This window comes from Gekko japonicus, unplaced genomic scaffold (assembly GCF_001447785.1).
Source record: "Gekko japonicus isolate JY-2015 unplaced genomic scaffold, Gekko_japonicus_V1.1 scaffold1105, whole genome shotgun sequence".
In the NCBI taxonomy this organism is placed as follows: domain Eukaryota; kingdom Metazoa; phylum Chordata; class Lepidosauria; order Squamata; family Gekkonidae; genus Gekko; species Gekko japonicus.
In genome coordinates, this window is record NW_015176005.1 from 492,181 (window position 1) to 509,455 (window position 17,275).

The 17,275-nt window shown below is 45.3% G+C and overlaps 1 protein-coding gene across 1 annotated transcript in view; it reads right to left on the minus strand.

Moving 5' to 3' along the window:
* The window catches only part of TEX33 (testis expressed 33), an 8,288-nt gene extending 1,690 nt beyond the window's left edge, over window positions 1-6,598 (minus strand). The window contains 2 exon segments of the mRNA XM_015426471.1: window positions 4,199-4,349; window positions 6,323-6,598. Coding sequence (XP_015281957.1) covers window positions 4,199-4,349; window positions 6,323-6,598 — 427 coding nt within the window.
* Between the last annotated feature and the right edge of the window lie 10,677 nt (window positions 6,599-17,275).

Sequence of the window (17,275 nt, forward strand, 5' to 3'; positions counted from 1 at the left end):
TTTCCCTCCTTCTTCCCTTCTCTCTCTCTCTTTCCCGCCTTCTTCTCTTCTCTTTTTCTCCTTTCCCTCATTCCCTCCTTCTTCCCTTCTCTCTTTCTTTCCCTCCTTCTTTCCTTCTCTTTCTTTCCCTCTTTCCTTCTCTCTTTTTATCCCCTCTTTCCTTCCTTCTTTTCTTCCTTCTTTCTTTTCCTCTTTCCTTCCTTCTTTCCTTCTCTTCACTTCTCTCTCTTTCCTTCCCTCTTTCCTCCTGTGACTCAACTCTAGTGAGAAGGGGTTTAAACTTTAATCCCCTTCTCTCTTTGCTCCCCCCCCCCTTAGACCAGCTGGGGAAGGGAAGGCTTTTGAAGAGGCCTCCCCCCCTTTTGCTTCCCCCTTCTGACATCACTTCCAGTGATGTCAGGGGGCATGGCATATGTTAATCGCCTAGTAGCTCATTAGCATACCATATGCTAATGAGCTCCTGCAGCTCTTTTTCTACGAAAAGACCCCTGATAGTAATCATAAAATCATAAAAACAATCACACATTAAAAGGTGCTAACCAATAACAGTCCAGATGTTATTAACAGTAGTAATTTACAAGATGACGTTCAGCTTCGATGCCTTTCTAGTGGTCAGTCCCGATCTCATATTGTGTGGCTGGCTCAGGGCTGCTTTGAGGATTCCAGGGGTCAGGGGTCCCCCCCCCCCCCCCAGGGCAGCTCCTAGTTGAAGGCCTGGCAGAACAGCTCCGTCTTGCAGGGCCTGTGGTAGTGCCCATTCAATGTTTTCAAACTTTGCAAAGTACCCAAAAAAGTTCAACAGTTTTGGAGATCCCTAGAGTAGGGGATTGTTGAGTTTGAAAGCAGGGGAAGCCGAAAAGTTGTTCATGTATGACCAATGTCCTGAATCACCCTCCTCACACAGAGTTTGTTTACACAGGGCAAGGATCCAAAGGTATTTAACCACACACTTTTGCCTAGTCCTTTTGTTCGGAACTTCATCCAGCTTTTCCTTTTTGGATTCCCAATGGTGATATTGTTTAAATAGTCATTTATTCTAAGGTGAAAGTGAGGGAAAGGAAACTTAATTCTCCAGGAGCACTTTTCCTCATTTGAGCTCTCTCATCAGTGCTGTATCTACTTTGGTAAAACACACACACATTTTAAAAAACAAAACAAAACTGACTGAAGGGGCTGAAGAAATGGGATAGGAGGAGGTCACAGGGCCACTGAGCTCTGAAGGCTCTGCAGAGTGTAGAGTCTCAAGGACAGGAGCCCCCCTTCTTTACCCATACATCTACCCAGGGCTCTAGTCGGGGGGGAGCTCTCAGGTACGGAGCTCCGGAAGAGAACCTCTAGGGGGCGGGGCGGTCACGTGGTGAAGCCCCGCCCCCTTCTTTACCCCGCCCTCTGCTTCGATCCTCATTCCGTTTGGGAATGAGGATGAAGCAGGAGGGTAAGTAGCCGGGCCTTCTGACACACTTCCGGTGATGTCAGGGGGTGTGGCCTTCTGTCACTTCCGGTGATGTCAGGGGGCGTGGCATATGCAAATAAGTTATGCTAATGAGTTATGCTAATGAGCTCCGGCAGCTCTTTTTCTACAACAAGACCCCTGCATCTACCTCACATGAAAGGCTGCAGTTCTAAGCATACTTACTTGGGATTAAGCACATTAAATTCAATGAGACTTAACTGAGGTTACTTTTGGAAGGGTTGCGACTCAGGAATAAAGCACACGTTATGGATGCAGAAAGTCTGAGGTTCAAATGGTGGCATCTCCAGTTTTCGGTGTCAGAAAAGACTTTCCTACCTGAGGACCTAAAGAGCCACCGCCAGTCAGAGTATACTATACTGAGCTAGGTGGCTGTCTGGTTGGACCCAGTATAAGACAACTTCATAGGACTTCTGAGCAAAGATGTTGCCTTCACAAATTAGCTCTTGCGATCTCAATTAGATCACAAGGAAAGGAACCTACATGATACTCTGATTCTGAAGTGCATCTCTGAGGGGAGACAATTTCTGTACCTAAAGGTAGTTGCAGACGGTTCCAAATAGAAGTAACAACAAACTGCATGCCCCCACAGATTAACCTTTATGACCCACTCTGAAGTAGGACACAAAGAAAGCAATGCATATATGCCTGTACAATTCATGGTATAGTACAAATTCCGGTGGGATATCCATGTTAGTTTGTTGCAGCAAAAACAAACAAGGTGCATTCCTCCAGTTGGAACAGAGATGAATGATTTTCACTCACAACAGATGTTGCTGACCCAGCCTGAAAAGAAGCCAAAGTGGGCTGCATAGAGAATTGCCCTCTATCCACTGGCACCTCATATATTCTTCCCAGTGTGCCCAAGGCACTGTGCATCAGTGAATCGTGGGAAATATAATTCCAGGATGCAACATCATTAGTGTCAAGCACTCTAAGACAGCATTTCTCTGGGTGCACCAAGGCAGAACAGCTCAGAAGCAACAGAAATAAGATCCAAGGCTCCAGGGAAGGCTGTGGGTATTTGGGGGGGGGGGGGAGAAGTTCTCTGCCTGGCCCAGGCCTGCCAGCTCTCAGAGTAAGTGCAGGGAGGGATAAAGTCTGCATACCTGTTACAATATTTCCTCTTAGTCTGATTTTCCATTGACTCTAAACTCAATAGTGAGGTGCCAAAATAAAAGATCAGAATATTAGTTAAGATTATCAAATGTCATTTTCTAAATTTGGTTTTGTAATAACATTACCTTTTCATTTATTATTTATTTTTAAATTTTATTTAAAACATTTTGATGCTGCCTTTCCACCCAATGTAGGGTCCCAAAGGCAGTGTGTGTGTGTGCGTGTGTGCACGCACACAGACACACACACAAATAAAAACAATTCAACAAAATTTAAAATTATGAACATGTTCATATGTAAATAGGAATTTCGTCATTTAATGTTGCATTTGCATTTATGTATTTATACCCCATTTTTCTCTCCTGCTGGGATTCAAAGTGGCTTAGAACATCACTGTCTCCCCTCCATTTTCTCACAGCAACAACCCTGTGAGGTAGGCCAGGCTGAGAGTTTGTGACGGGCCCAAGGTCATCCAGTCAGCTTCCATGGTAGAAGCTGGGATTCGAACCCAGGTCGCCCAAGGCCCTAAGTCCGCCCCTCTACCCACTATACCACACTGGCTGTCAGTGTGGTCTGATACCCGAACTTATATCGCTAAATGTGATCACTTGCTAATTCTTGCAGATAAAATTGTTAACTAATAGTCAAAAGAACCAGTTGAAAAGGTGGCAACTCCATAGCTGATAGAGACCACTGATAAAGCTGATAAAAGAGGCAGCTGCCTGCCTGGGAAGTCTCAAAGTGGTGGAAAGTGAATCTGAATAAAGAAAGATTTTATCCAATAATAATAATAATTGTTATTGTATGGCGTTGTGTGTAGTGTAGCCTAAGATTGTCTGGCAGCCTGAAGTTCTAGCTCTTTTAGTGGTGAGCTAGACTTATTTTGGGGGGCTGAGAGAGCTCTGAAAGAGCTGTGACTGACCCAAGGTCACCCAGCTGGCTTCATGTGGAGGAGTGCGGAATCAAACCCGGTTTCGATGAATTAGTAGTGCTGAGAGAAAAGGAATGAATCGATAGTGTTCACAGAGAAGCATTTGCAGCTAACTTTTCAACTGTCCTCTTTCGCTGTGCCTGTAATCGCTATTTGACCTGCAGAAACTAACAGATGATATTTTATTTTCATGCCTGCTAGTTGCTGCATATGAAGTTTCTGTTAAAGGCACAAGAGAAAGCTAGGTGGCTTTCTGGCCATGAGGAACTCTGACTATAAGCCTGCAAGTGCGTATGAACATCAGAAGCTGAACCAGACCATCTGTTCATCACGAACAGTATTGTTTCCCCCGACTGGCAGCAGGTCTCCAGAGCCTCGTGCAGAGGACTTTCATATCACCTCCTACCTGGTCCTTTCAGCTGAAGATGCCAGAGATTGAACCTGGGACCTTCTGCGTTCAAAGCAGATGCTTTACCACCAAGTCACAGCCAAGACTATTGCAGAGACATAAGTTTCCTCTTGAAAGGAAACTGAACCTGTGAAAGATGTGGTATATTTTTCACCACTTACAGAAAACAGAGCATGAAAAAGTGGTGTGAGATTTCTGTAAACTCAGACCTATAGGACTGGTTCAGACCATAACTGGAGCCAGAACAAGAAATGTGAAGGTCTTTCACCTTGGAAAATGTTGGACCTCAAGTTGTAACCTAGTTCATAATAATCAGCATAAGGTGACGTCGCCATCGGGTTCTCTAGTGGCTTAAATGTCCAGTCACTGAGTCTCTTCTGCCCTTGAATCAGTCCAGCCTCGCAGAGAGTCCGGCGAGCCTAGAAAACACAAATGCAATCAGGTCAAAGCCTATCCCAGGTCCTTACGGGCTCGATGCCTCCTAGAGGTACTTGTGACTTTTAGGGCACCTTCTGTAACTGAGTGTAACCCTGGTGGGAACAGGCTAGCCCAGTCTCATCAGATCTCAGAAACTAAGCAGGACTGGCCCTGGTTAGTACTTGGGTGGGAGACCACCAAGGAGGTCCAGGGTGCCTGTGCAGAGGCGGGCAATGGCAAACCACCTCTGCTCATCACAGGCCTTGTAAACCCTAAGCTGGCTGTGTGACTTGATGGCACTTTCCACCACCATGGTGGGATCCAAGGTCAGCACGCTTTCAGAAATGTCGTGCATCATTCATATGCTTGGTTTGCGTTGTAGATTTATTACGTTTCTACCTCGCCTTCTTTGTTTCCAAGGAGAAACATAGGGCTTTGCCTAAGAAATATTGCATATATATGACTGGAAGCAGGCCCACTGATGGGGCCTTGCAAGTATCCCACTCCAGGAGAGCCAGTAGGCCGCCTCGGCACACGTGCTGAACAGCAGCACACCAGGTTATTTTTCTCCACACAGCAGGTCCCTTGCTCCACCCCAAAAGCAGGGCTGTAGTTCAATGCTCCAGTCTCAGCTGGGAGGTGGAAGGGCAGCACAGAAGCCAGCAAGATTCAGAGGCTGGGTCCGCAGAGCAGCCAGCAATCATTTAAAACCAAAGTTTGGAGAGTGGTCATTTTGAGAGTGAAACGTAGAGTGTGAAGGCTCCACCTGGTGCCCTCCTGTCCCACCAGGACCCTGCACCTGCTCATGATTCATTCAGAACCAGACATTGCCTGGGAGCAACTACACGGCGGCTCAGGGGATCTGTCTGATCCCGCTGCTGCATGTCTCTTTTGGTGCGGCTCTAAAAAGCCGCACTTTGGCCGCGTCAATTTTCCCCGTGTGACCGGGGCCAAAGATTGCCTAACCCTGTAGCTGCTAATGGAGGGATGGGTATCATAGAACCACAGAATCATAGAGTTGGAAGGTACCTCCAGGGTCATCTAGTCCAACCCCCTGCACAATGCAGGAAATTCACAAATACCTCCCCCTCCACATCTGCAGTGACCACTGTTCCACACGCAGAAGATGACAAAAAACTTCCAGGACTGCTTCCTGACCCCAAAGTGGCAATCAGCCTTTCCCCTGGGTGTGTAAGAAAGGGCAAGAACTAAGCACTGAGGCAACCTTTCCTGCCCTCCCTCTCATGACCTGCCTAAGTTCACAGAATCCGCATTGCTGTCAGATGGCCACCTAGCCTCTGTTTGAAAACCTCCAAAGAAGGAGAGCCCACCACCTCCTGAGGAAGCCTGTTCCACTGAGGAACCACTCTGTTAGGAAGCTCTTCCTTATGTTTAGCTGAAAACTCTTCTGATTTAATTTCAACCCGTTAGTTCTGGTCTGACCTTCTGGGGCAACAGAAAATAACTCCACACCATCCACTAGATGACAGCCAAGTACTTGAATATGGTTATCATAGTGGCTTCTCTCCTTCTCTTTTGGCTAAGCTGCCCAATGTCTGGTCTCTGGTGGAGCCATTTATTCCTCCTGAAATGAAACCACACTGCACAACCACAGATCGCACATAACTGATGGGCTTCAGGTGATGTTTTTGCTGCTTTGATATGTTCTGTGTGGACACAGACCAATCAACACTGAGAAGGTCATATCCCTTTAATAACAGCAGAAATGCAAAATGTGGAAATGTTTCTAGGCTATAATGATGATTAGGTAATAGTGTCCTATTTTGCAGCTCCTTAGTTAATTTTAAAAATAAACATGATTATACCATGGTTACAATAAGCTCCTTAATGCCCCATGTATTTTGTCCTGTGGATGCATTTTGCAGTGAGGGCTGCCCCTTTTAATCTGGCCAGTGAGGGCCAGTTCAGGCTCAAGCTATTTATATTCTTGAAAAAGGAGAATTATTTTCTTCACCTGCTCCTCAGAGACCAGTTTTTCCACCACAGATGTGCCATGCTTGGCCTTGATATTGTTGGGTATTAGACTGCTTTTCTTCTCCTGAAAGGGCTTTCCTTCTGCTTTAACATCATGCCCACTTGATGACAGTGATTCCTTGGCACTTGAAACATCCTGGGCATCTTTCATGTCTTCACGGCTCCCCTTCCCCGTCTTCCGAGGCGATCCCAGTAATCGGGTCCCTACTGGTCGATACTGCCTGCCCATGAGTTCATCGGTGTAGCTGTCTTCCATCTCTTCTTGGCTGGACTTGGCTGACTGTCGGGGATTTCCAGACCTCCCTTTTTGGTGATTCCCTATTCCCTTGGAAGCTGCATTAGATAGACTTTCCTTTCTGCTCGCAGATATTTTGGGTGATCCAGCATGAATGCATAATGCAGAGGGAGTTTTGGACTTCAGGGTATGTTTGCTGGGGTTTCTAGTTTGAAAATGCTGCATGGAAGGCGATGGCTGAGGCATAGCGAGGGGAGCCCCCACCGGTGTTCTGTTCTCTGTTGGGCTCATGGGGCTCTTGCATGAAGTCCTGCTGGAGTTCCTCGAGGGGAGTCTTTCGTTCTTGGCCCATTCCCCAGCCATGTTATATGTGACCTGCTCCTTGTTTCCATATCCAGGCACTACTGGAAGACAAAATAAAGCATGCAGTCACATGCTGCCTTAGTCTGTGTTTATCAGAAACAGCATAAGATTGTATTTATCTATTGACATTATTCATAGTCCGCCTTTCTCACTGAAACTCAAGGTGGATTACACAGTGTAAGTCAATGCAGTCAGTCGGATGGGAAATCCAATAAGCAATATAATAGAATTAGGATGCCAACATTAAAACCAAGTAAGCATCTGGAACAAAGCTGAAACAAAACATAAGTATTAACATGGCACAATAAGGATGTAGGAATATTGCATAAGAGGATAATACAGACAGTACTTACAACACACAGCAGTATAGTTCACACAACTTTCCCTTTATTAAAGCATTTATTTGTTTATTAGATCTTTTTTATTCCACCCTCCCCAAAGTGAGCTCAGGGTGGATCATAAAGAAACCGAGTCCAAGACTTGTTGCAACAAAACCACATTAAATTCATTAAAACAATAAACAATAAAATTCACACAGATAGCGACAGTTTCATCTACATCTGTTAGGACCACAGAATCCTTTCTGATTTCAGTCTCTTTAGTACCTTTGTAAAAATGCCCTTTTGGGTTATTTAGTTTTGCATAGTGTGTGAAATGCCAGGGGAGTGGGAGTCTTCCTGACCTCCTCGGGCAGGCCATTCCAAAAGGTGAGGGGGGCATAAGAGAGAACACATATATGTGGGCAGTTGTCAATGTTGCCCGTTTGCAGGGTGGCACGCTATCAGGGCAGATCATAGGGGGAGAGGCAATCCTGCAGATATGAGGGACCAAGGCCATGAAGGGCTTTGTATGATAGCTGATACCTCAGATTGAACCTGGTAACTGATGGGCAGCCAGTGGAGTGACTGCAGAATGGGACTAAAATGTATACTCTCAAGAGCTCCTAATGATAACCAAACTGTGGCATTCTGCACCAACTGATGTCTCTGGGTAGTCTTTGAGGAGAGACCTATGTACAGCGCATTACAGTAGTCTACGCTCAGTGTTACCATGGCACGGATCAGGTGGACAAATTGGCCAAGTCAAGGTAGGGGGTCCCCTATCAGGATAAACTAAGGCCTATTATGAATGGGTGTTTCCCCTTGCTTTCACCGTGCATGTCTGTCGGGTTTTCTTTGTCGTTCTGCACTCAGTTTGCTTTAGGGTTGCCAGCTCTGGGTTGGGAAATACCTGGAGATTTAGGGGCGGAAGCCTGAGAACGGTGGGGTTTGTGGAGGGAAGGGACCTCAGAGAAGTATAATGCCATAGAGTCCACCTCCAAAGCTGCTGTCTTCCCCAGGGCAACTGATCTCTGTCATCTGGAGATGAGTTGTGATTCCAGTGCCTCTATACGTAGTAAAATTTTGTAGGCACTCAATATAGGGTAATTTTTAATGGAATTCTATCTTTTGCAGAATCTGATTTTTTTAATTTCTCAGATATTATGTTTTTACTCTTGTGAAATGCCATTAAAGGAATTGTTTGTGATGTGACAAAGGGTCACTATTGCCACTTAGTGAATTATTAGCTCAGGATCAGAGAATGAACTTCTACCCTGTCAAGCAACAAAGATCATAGGAAAGGAGGAGTTGAAATGAGACTACAGAAGCTGTTTCAGCTTGTGCTGCCTCCCTGTCATGATGTAGGTGTAGACTGTGACTGTGTATGAGTGTGTCAGGGAGTCCACATTGGCCTTCACAAGGAAGAAAATTCTGGAGAAATTAGATACCATCCCCCTTTCTCCCCATTAGAGTTCTAACCTGTTGCTTCATCGGCCATTCTGGTCTCATGATGTGTGCTGGCAGGAAATGGGAAGGCCGAATCCATGGGCACCTGCTATAAAGAGAAACAAAGTTCAGATTACCTTAAACTTTTTGAAGCAGGAACCCCTTGTAAATTTACTTTTTGGGAACCACTTGCCAAGTAACTCTGTCCCACTTTCTCCTGCATAAAGTGCAGGAATCTCACATCAGTTAACACGGAACGTGGTACCTTTTTCATCTTTGGTATTTATAAATATATAACACTAGGAGTAATGCCCGTTGTGGGAAGAAATACAAGATCTAGAAGGAAGCTCCAGATGAGTGTCCTGACTGTGGCTGGTGGGGCGGCAGAGGGAAGTGGAAAATGGAGGGAGGCAAGCCATGCTTCTTTCCTTCTGCTTAGCTATAAGGCAGGGTTGTCTCAAGTCATTTTGCTGCCCCAAGTGGGTAGAATGGGAGGACAGCCTCATGGTAACAGATATGGTTCTCTCCACCTCTGACTTATTTTTTGAGGGGGAGGGGGGTGTTATGCAGTGGCAGATAAGGCAGAAAAGCACCTCCTCCTGTGCCATGTTTTCTGGGTTCCAAGGGTCTGGAAAGTAGTTCCATAGCTGATTTCACAGTTGCCAACTCTGGGTTGGGAAATACCTGTAGATTTGAGGAGTAGAACCTGGGGAGGGCAGGATTTGGGGTGGGGAGGGACCTCAGTAGGGTATAATGCCATAGAATCCACTGCCCAAAGCAGCCATTGTCTCCAGGAGAACTGATCTTGGTGATCTGGACATCAGTTTTAATAGCTGGAGATCTCCAGGTGCCGCCTGGAGGTTGGCTTATGTTAATTTGGGGCTATGCAGTCACAGCTAAGGTAGAAAAGCACCTCCTCCTGTGCCACGTTTTCTGGGTTCCAAGGGTCTGGAAAGTGGTTCCATAGCTAATTACACGGTTGCCAACTCTGGGTTGGGAAATACCTGTAGATTTGAGGGGTAGAGCCTGGGGAGGGCAGGATTTGGGGTGGGGAGGGACCTCAGTAGGGTATAATGCCATAGAATCTACTGCCCAAAGCAGCCATTGTCTCCAAGAGAACTGATCTGGGTCATCTGGACATCAGTTTTAATAGCTGAAGCCCTGACTACTATGTCACATTGGCTGTCATAAAGAGGCCATCTCAGCAGGATATAAGGACACAGAGTCCACCATTTTCTCCAGGGGAACTGATCTCTGCCATCTGGAAAGCAGTTGTAATTCTGAGTGATCTTCAGCCCTCACCTGGAGATTTGCAACCATGGTTTCCCCCAACACACACTAAGTGGAAATTTATTTTACCTCAGAACATCAACAGCAAACTGTTTAGAATGTTAGAGGGAAAGGCCAGTGAGGCCGCATATGCAAACGACCTCTGTGTTCCGAGGTGAAGGCGAATCAGGCCACATATGCAAATGACCTCTGTGTTCTGACTGGCTGTGGGGGGAGAGGAACTGCAAATTGTTTACAATGTTGGAGGCAGGACTCAGGCAAAGCAGCCAGTGGATAGGGAGACCCTCTGAATGACAGATCAGAGAGCGAACTGATTTTGGAGCGTGTTGGAATGTTCAGGGGAGTCCATGACCAAAATAGAATTATATATACTGGAGGATTTGTGAGCAACAGGCCATTTCACACACACAGAGGCCACCCCAAGTTTGCCCCTGAGCCTCCCACCGAGACTCTACTCCCCTAGATCCCTTCTGGACTCACGACACACCTGTGAGTTGTGACCCTTAGTGTGAGAACCACTGCATTCTCTCAGCACTTGCAACAGCCTGTAATGTTCACTTCCCCCAACAGCACAAGTGGAAAGCTGAGAGAGAAAACTGAACTTTCGAACCAGCATCACCATTCACCAAACTTACTGCTCACTCTCTTAATCATACCAGATCTTCTGTAGACATTGCCATATTTAAACTTTATTTTAAACAAAATTGTGAGAGTTACATCCAATATGTGTATAAATTATTTCAGGACTTAAATATATTGCCTCTGGTTATAATGTTATCTTACAAAAGCTCCTGTTTCTATTCTGAAAAATTGATGGTGTTGTTTTGATTCTGAAAATGGATACTGCAGCCAGTCTCTGTAGCTGTACTTTGACCTCGATCCCCAGTTTGAACTCCAGCAACTGGCAGATGATAATGTTTATCTCCAAGTAGTGAAAAGGTTTCACTTGCTATTTCCAGATTCAGCTACAGAGACTGGGGGACAACAGGATGGCATAAGGATGCCAGTCTTCAGATGGGGCCTGGGGATCTCCTGGAATTATGACTCATTTCCAGACTACAGAGATCAGCTCCCCTGGAGAAAATGGATGCTTTGGAGGGTGGTCTCTATGGCAGTGTGCCCCACTGAGGTTCTTGTCCTTCCCCAGGCTCCATCCCCAAATCTCCAGGAGTTTCCCAACCTGGATCTGGCAATCCTACCCCCTCCCCCACCAGTGGCCGGGGTGGTGGTGGCAACCCTAGGCTGGCAAGCCAAAAAGGAACTCCCTGAACAGATTTCAGACACACACCCTGAATGACTTGCTACATTTAACAACAAAACCCCCCTCTTAATTATTTCTGCCATGGATATAATTTTTTTAAGCTTTCTCATTTCTTTTCCTCTAAGCTTAACTGAGGAAGAATAAGCAGAGACCAAATTAACACGCATACCAAATGAAAGCAATGACTAAGCACTCCATAGGGGGAAATAAAATACTTCCCATCAGAGTTGGATAAAAATGAGACCATAGCCCTTTCCAGTTGTCACATTTGGGAGTATTCAGCCTTGCATACCAAGAAGAAATGCTACCCAGAGTACTTCTGATTTATGTGGCTGCCATTTCCTTCTGATATGTGTGGCATCACAGTTTCTGTTTCCATACATGCTACATGAAAGGACTGGCTTAAGCTATGCAATTACAAAATGGGAACCCACAAGGACTTGAGGAGGGCAACTCATTGTCTCCTCCGCCACTATTTCCCCTTTCCCTTCCTTGAATGTCCCTATAGCCTCACCCTTTTCCATTTTCTTTCTCTCCTTCCATCCACCAGCCAACCTACCTTTATCTGTCCCCCTGTCTTCCTTTCCCTCCACTTGGCAGCTTCTCTCTGGGAAAACTTTGCAAAGTGCCAGGCAGTCATGGTTTCACGATGGGACCACTTTCACAATGGGGGACCTGCAAAAGTTCACTTCCCCTGTATCCCCAACTATTTCCTCCTCCTAGCATCCCCATATCCTCACCTGTCCCTGCTTCCTTTTCTTCTTCCCACCCACCAACCTTTATCTGCCATCTTCAACTATATTTATTATATTTTCTTCATTTATTATTCATTCTTCATTCTTCCTGTACAACGGAGACCAAAACAGTTTATATTACTCTCCTCTTCTCCATGTTATCCTCATAATAACTCTGTGAAGTAGATTAGCTGAGAGTGTGTCATTGGCCCCAAAGTCACCCAGTGAGCTTCCATGGCAGAGTGGAAATTCAGACTTGAGCCTCCCAGATCCTAGTCTGAAATTCTAACAACTACATCACATTAGTTTTTGTGGGGTCGCTACTGTTGAACACTATCAAGCAGCCAAGCCTGGTAATGCAAGTTGGGTGGTAGCAAGTTACACAACAGTTTCAGGAGGATCTTAGACCTGTCAAAGCCAAAACAGCCCTGGAATGGGCTCTGCTTCCTCCCCCTATCTTTTAGTGACAGAAACCAAGGCTAAAAGATTGTAATTACTATTGCTATTGCATAGCAATGGACGCAATGGCCATTGAGGGGGGGCATTCACTTCTTAAAACTACAGGCTTTACTTCTATTATTTTGGGGTATTTTAATACTACCAATGCATTTTTTAAAGTCTTTAGATCTATCAGCAAACCTGGGGCTTTTTCCAGGTTGGTAATGGAATTGTCTTGTCCAATCATGGCCCCAGTCTTTGGATTTAGGTATCCACAGATGGCTGTGTTGAGAATTAGAAATGTTGATGATAGAAGTTAATTAGCTGATATATGACAGCAGTTTTGAGTAGACCAATGTTTAGAAAGGAAAGGATTAAATAACTTCTCACTGCCCTCACCCTCCACTCTGTAACTGGTTTCTGTAATAAAAGAGAGCCCTTGATGAAAAGAATCATGAAATTATATAGTGTCATTCTGCTTTTAGACATAAAGTGTGCCATGCCATCATGGTAGAATATGTATGACAGCAGTGACCAGTTGTGTCTCTGGGTTTCTTTTGTCCCTAAGATGGTGTAAGATGGTGTAAAAGATCAGAAACACTGGTCTTGCTATGGTAAGAATGCAGAGGTGCCCTTTACAAGCATTTTTTTAATTGTTCAGTGTACAAGAGATCAGAAGCTATTAATATACTAGTAGTATAAAATTATGAAGCTTATTGTGGAAACAGCCTGACTCTGTGCTGTTATTGTTCCTGAGACAGGGCAGAGAGTTTTGGGGGGAAATGGAAACACAGCCCAAATTTTTGAGTTGTGCAAAGGCTGAAGGAAGAACACTGGCAACTTACATTATCCTGTGGGACAAAATATATGTAGAGGCCCCTGATCTCTTTCTTTCCAGCAACTCAGAGAGGCGAGGGCAGAGACTTGTCCCATTATGCATGTCACACTCTCAGTCCTTTTTGGACATTGGTATATGTATACAGGAACTTACTGGATTGAGGGAATGCTGTTGATGTTGTTTACCTGGATTTCAGTAAAGCTTTTGACTGGGGTCCCCATGATGTTCTGATGGGTAAACTAAAGGACTGTGAACTGGACTTTAGGATAGCTAGGGGGATAGAGACACTGGTTGGAGAACCGCACTCAAAGAGTAGTTGTCAATAGCATTTCATCTGAATGAAGGGAGGTGTCCAGTGGGGTGCCACAGAGCTATGTTCTGGGGCCGATACTTTTCAATATTTTTATAAATTATCTGGATGAGGGTGTGGAGGGGGCTACTCATGACATTTGCAGATGACACCAGATGGGAGGAGCAGCGAACACACCAAAAGATAGAGATAGAATTCAAAGAGATCTGAACACGCTGGAAAAGTGGGCGGATGTGGACAAGATGCAATTTAACAGGATTAGTGCCAAGTTCTACATCTGGGTAACAAAAATGAGGAACATACATACTGGATGGGAGATACACTTATGGGTAGCAGTTTGTGTGAACAAGATCTTGGGGTATGGGTGGACCATAAGTTAAATATGAGCAGCCAGTGCGATGCAGCAAAAAAAAAAAAAGGCTAATGCGATCTTGGGGTATATCAACAGAGGCATAACATTGCATTGGTCAGGCTGCACCTGGAGTATTGTGTGCAGTTCTGGAGGTCTCACTTCAAAAATGGTGTGGACAGAATGGAATGGGTACAGAGGAGAGCAATGAGGATGATCGGGGGCCTGGAGACCAAGCCCTATGAGGAAAGGCTGAGGGACTTGGGAATGTTCAGTCTGGAGAAGAGGAGGTTGGGGGGGGGGACATGATTGCTTTCTTGAAGTATTTGAAGGGCTGTCAGTTAGACGAGGGCAGGGAGCTGTACCTGTTGGCAGCAAAGGATAGGACTCGCAATAATGGGTTTAAATTAAGGGTGGGAAGGTACTGGCTGGATATTAGGAAAACATTTTTTACAGTAAGAGTTGTTGTTCAGCAGTGGAATCAGCTGCCTAGGGAGGTGGTGATCTCCCCCTCACTAGCAATCTTTAAGCAGCGTCTGGACAAACACTTGTCAGGGATGCTCTAGGCTACATTGAGCAGGGGGTTAGACTGTTTGGCCCCTTCCAACTCTGTGATTCTATGATTCTATAAGTGAGAGTGGGGAGTGGAGTCATAAGGACAGTTCCCATCTCTGGTATGCATGTAGCCAGTGGAAGGTAGGGCTGCCAATTCCCACCGGGGGGTGGATTTCCCCCCACTTTGGAGGCCTGATTTCCTCCGCCGCGGAATCGGGCCCCGGGGAAAACCCCACCCCGGCGTGCACGTCACCCAGATGTGACGTGATGACGCCAGGCACACTGGGGGCGGGGCCACAGCCATTTGAGGGGAAAACATTCAAGCTTCAAGGAGGCCAGACTGGTGGCAACCAGGGCCAAGGTTTTCTCAGTGGTGGCTCCACTCTGGTGGAATGAGCTCCTGGAATAGACTAGGCCCCTGTGGGACCTTTCACAGTTCTGCAGGGCCTGTAAAATCTTCTGCCAGGCCTTTGGAGCCGCCACCACTAACACCTCCACCGCCAACAGTTAATATCTACTTTGGCGGAGCCCTGGCCTGTAGGTCCCTCAAACACAGCCCGTGCCAATGACCTGAGATAGCTGCAGAAGGCCGAAGAGTCAATTGGAATATGAGGAATGTTGCTAGCACTTTATCTTGTTTGAATTTTAATGCTGTATTTATTAATGTATGTGATTTTATTACGATTGTATTATAGGAATTTTATCTGTTTGTAAGGCGCCCTGAGCTGGCCTCGTCCGGGAGGGTGGGATAAAAATGTAATAAATAATAATAATAATATCTCATCTTCTCTAACTCTTGTTCACTTGGGAAACATAAAACAAGAACCTTGACAGACTGTCTATTGCTGATGGAGCAGAGAAGCATAAAACAACCCTTTTATCTGAGCGTCATCTCACATTAGAACAAGCAGTACCATAAGAAGTCTCTTGAGAAAAGAGGATATGCTAGAGAGGAACCCCTAAGGCCAGATAAAGCCCCTGGGGCCACTTATTGCTACTTCGGTAGGAATGGACTCTAACTTTTTATTATTACCCTTGGTCTCTGCTTTTCCTCATTGCTCCTCTCTACACATTTTCTAGCATCCCATTGCTAAGCGTAAATTCTGCAGTTTATGAACCACCCATGAATTAAGGCTGAAATACCCTTCCATGGAGCTTGAACCAGATGTTTCAGCAGATGGTGTATCAATCAATGTGGAACATGGCTTTACTTTTAGGAGCATCCCATATGATTGTGACATTTCTTCAAACTGTAGCTATAAGAGTCACAACACAGACCTCCATGTGTCTCTGAGACAGATTCTTATCTCTCACTTTAAACTGAATCAAGGTGCATTCATTGCTAATTTATGGTATTTTCAATGACAATTATCAACATTTGTTCATCATTTTGGAAATTCTCAGTAGAAGAAGTGGGGCTCTTATTCTACAAGGCTTCATATTCCTTACCTCATATTCCTTTTCTCACATTTTTATCCCACCCTTCCTCCAAGGACCCTCAGGGCTGCATATATCTCCCCGTGCCATTTCATCTTCACAACCCCATTAGGTAGGGTGGTCCTAGCCCAACCACTACACTACAGTGACTCTCCATTTTGTCCTCACAAAGTCTTTGTGAGGTAAGTTTAAGTTGAGAGATAGTTGCTGGCTCAAAGTCACCCAAGTGAGCTTCATAGGAGAGTGGGGATTAGATCCTAGGGATTAGAATTTATTATGGATTCAATGAAATCAAGTTTCATGGTTGCCAAAAATGATCTTACAACTCTGAGGTTAAAAAACTAAAACCTAACAGGATATGTTCCCCCCCACACACATCTCAAGTGTTTCAATTCAAAGTCAGTTTGGGGGTTCTGGATCTAAATTTTCAATGTAAGAGGATGTCAGCTGGTGACTGACACCTTCTCAAAACTCACAAGACTTTTGTTTCCTTCACAATTACAACACTAAGATTAGCAGGACTGTGACCCTCTAACTCATGGCTTTTCGTTAGTGTTGACAATTCCCCCATACTTCTGCTCAACATGTACCATTAAAAATAGACTAGATTTTTCTTCCAGAGGTATGCTGAAATTCTGCCTATTCTGAAATTTCTTTCAGACTCCATTGAAGACATAACTGCTTATAGACCACATGTTCTATAGTATTAAGGCAGCCTCCTGGATCTGGGTTGAACCCCTCTAGACTCCAGTCAGTTCTGGGGTCTAGTTTGGTACAGTACCACTAGTAGGAGAAACCTCAAAGATATTGCCAAATTCCAGTTATTACCAGAACTGGGTGGTAACTATGGGTGACCAGAAACAGCCCCCTTTCCCCATCACAAGCCAGAAATGTAATATGGTCTTTGAAGTTCCCCTGAAGATCCTGATATAACTTCACTAGTCCCACATATTTTCACCTGAGTCACATTCTCCACTTTGTTGGCATTTCCCAGGTATGGAGACATGAGGTAGCTGTCCCTTTGGATGAGGTTACTACCAAACTCATTCATCTGCTGTAGATACCGGAGCACAGGACTGATTTCCTCAGACAGCTGGACTGAGATATTATCTTCTTCTTCTGGCTGTGATAGTTGTTGACAGAAGGCAGTAAATTCTTCAGGGTGCTGCAGATATCGTAGCACGGGACTAACCTCCTCAAGTTCTTGTAGGTACTGGGGTAACGGCTGAACCATCTTTTGCTCTCGTTGGCACTGGAGCGAGGAACTCACCTCCTCAAGCTCCTGCTGACACTGAAGCAAGTCTCTTGTCTCCTTATGCTTGTACAGGTATTGCCCGGCCATTTTCAGAAAACCTCT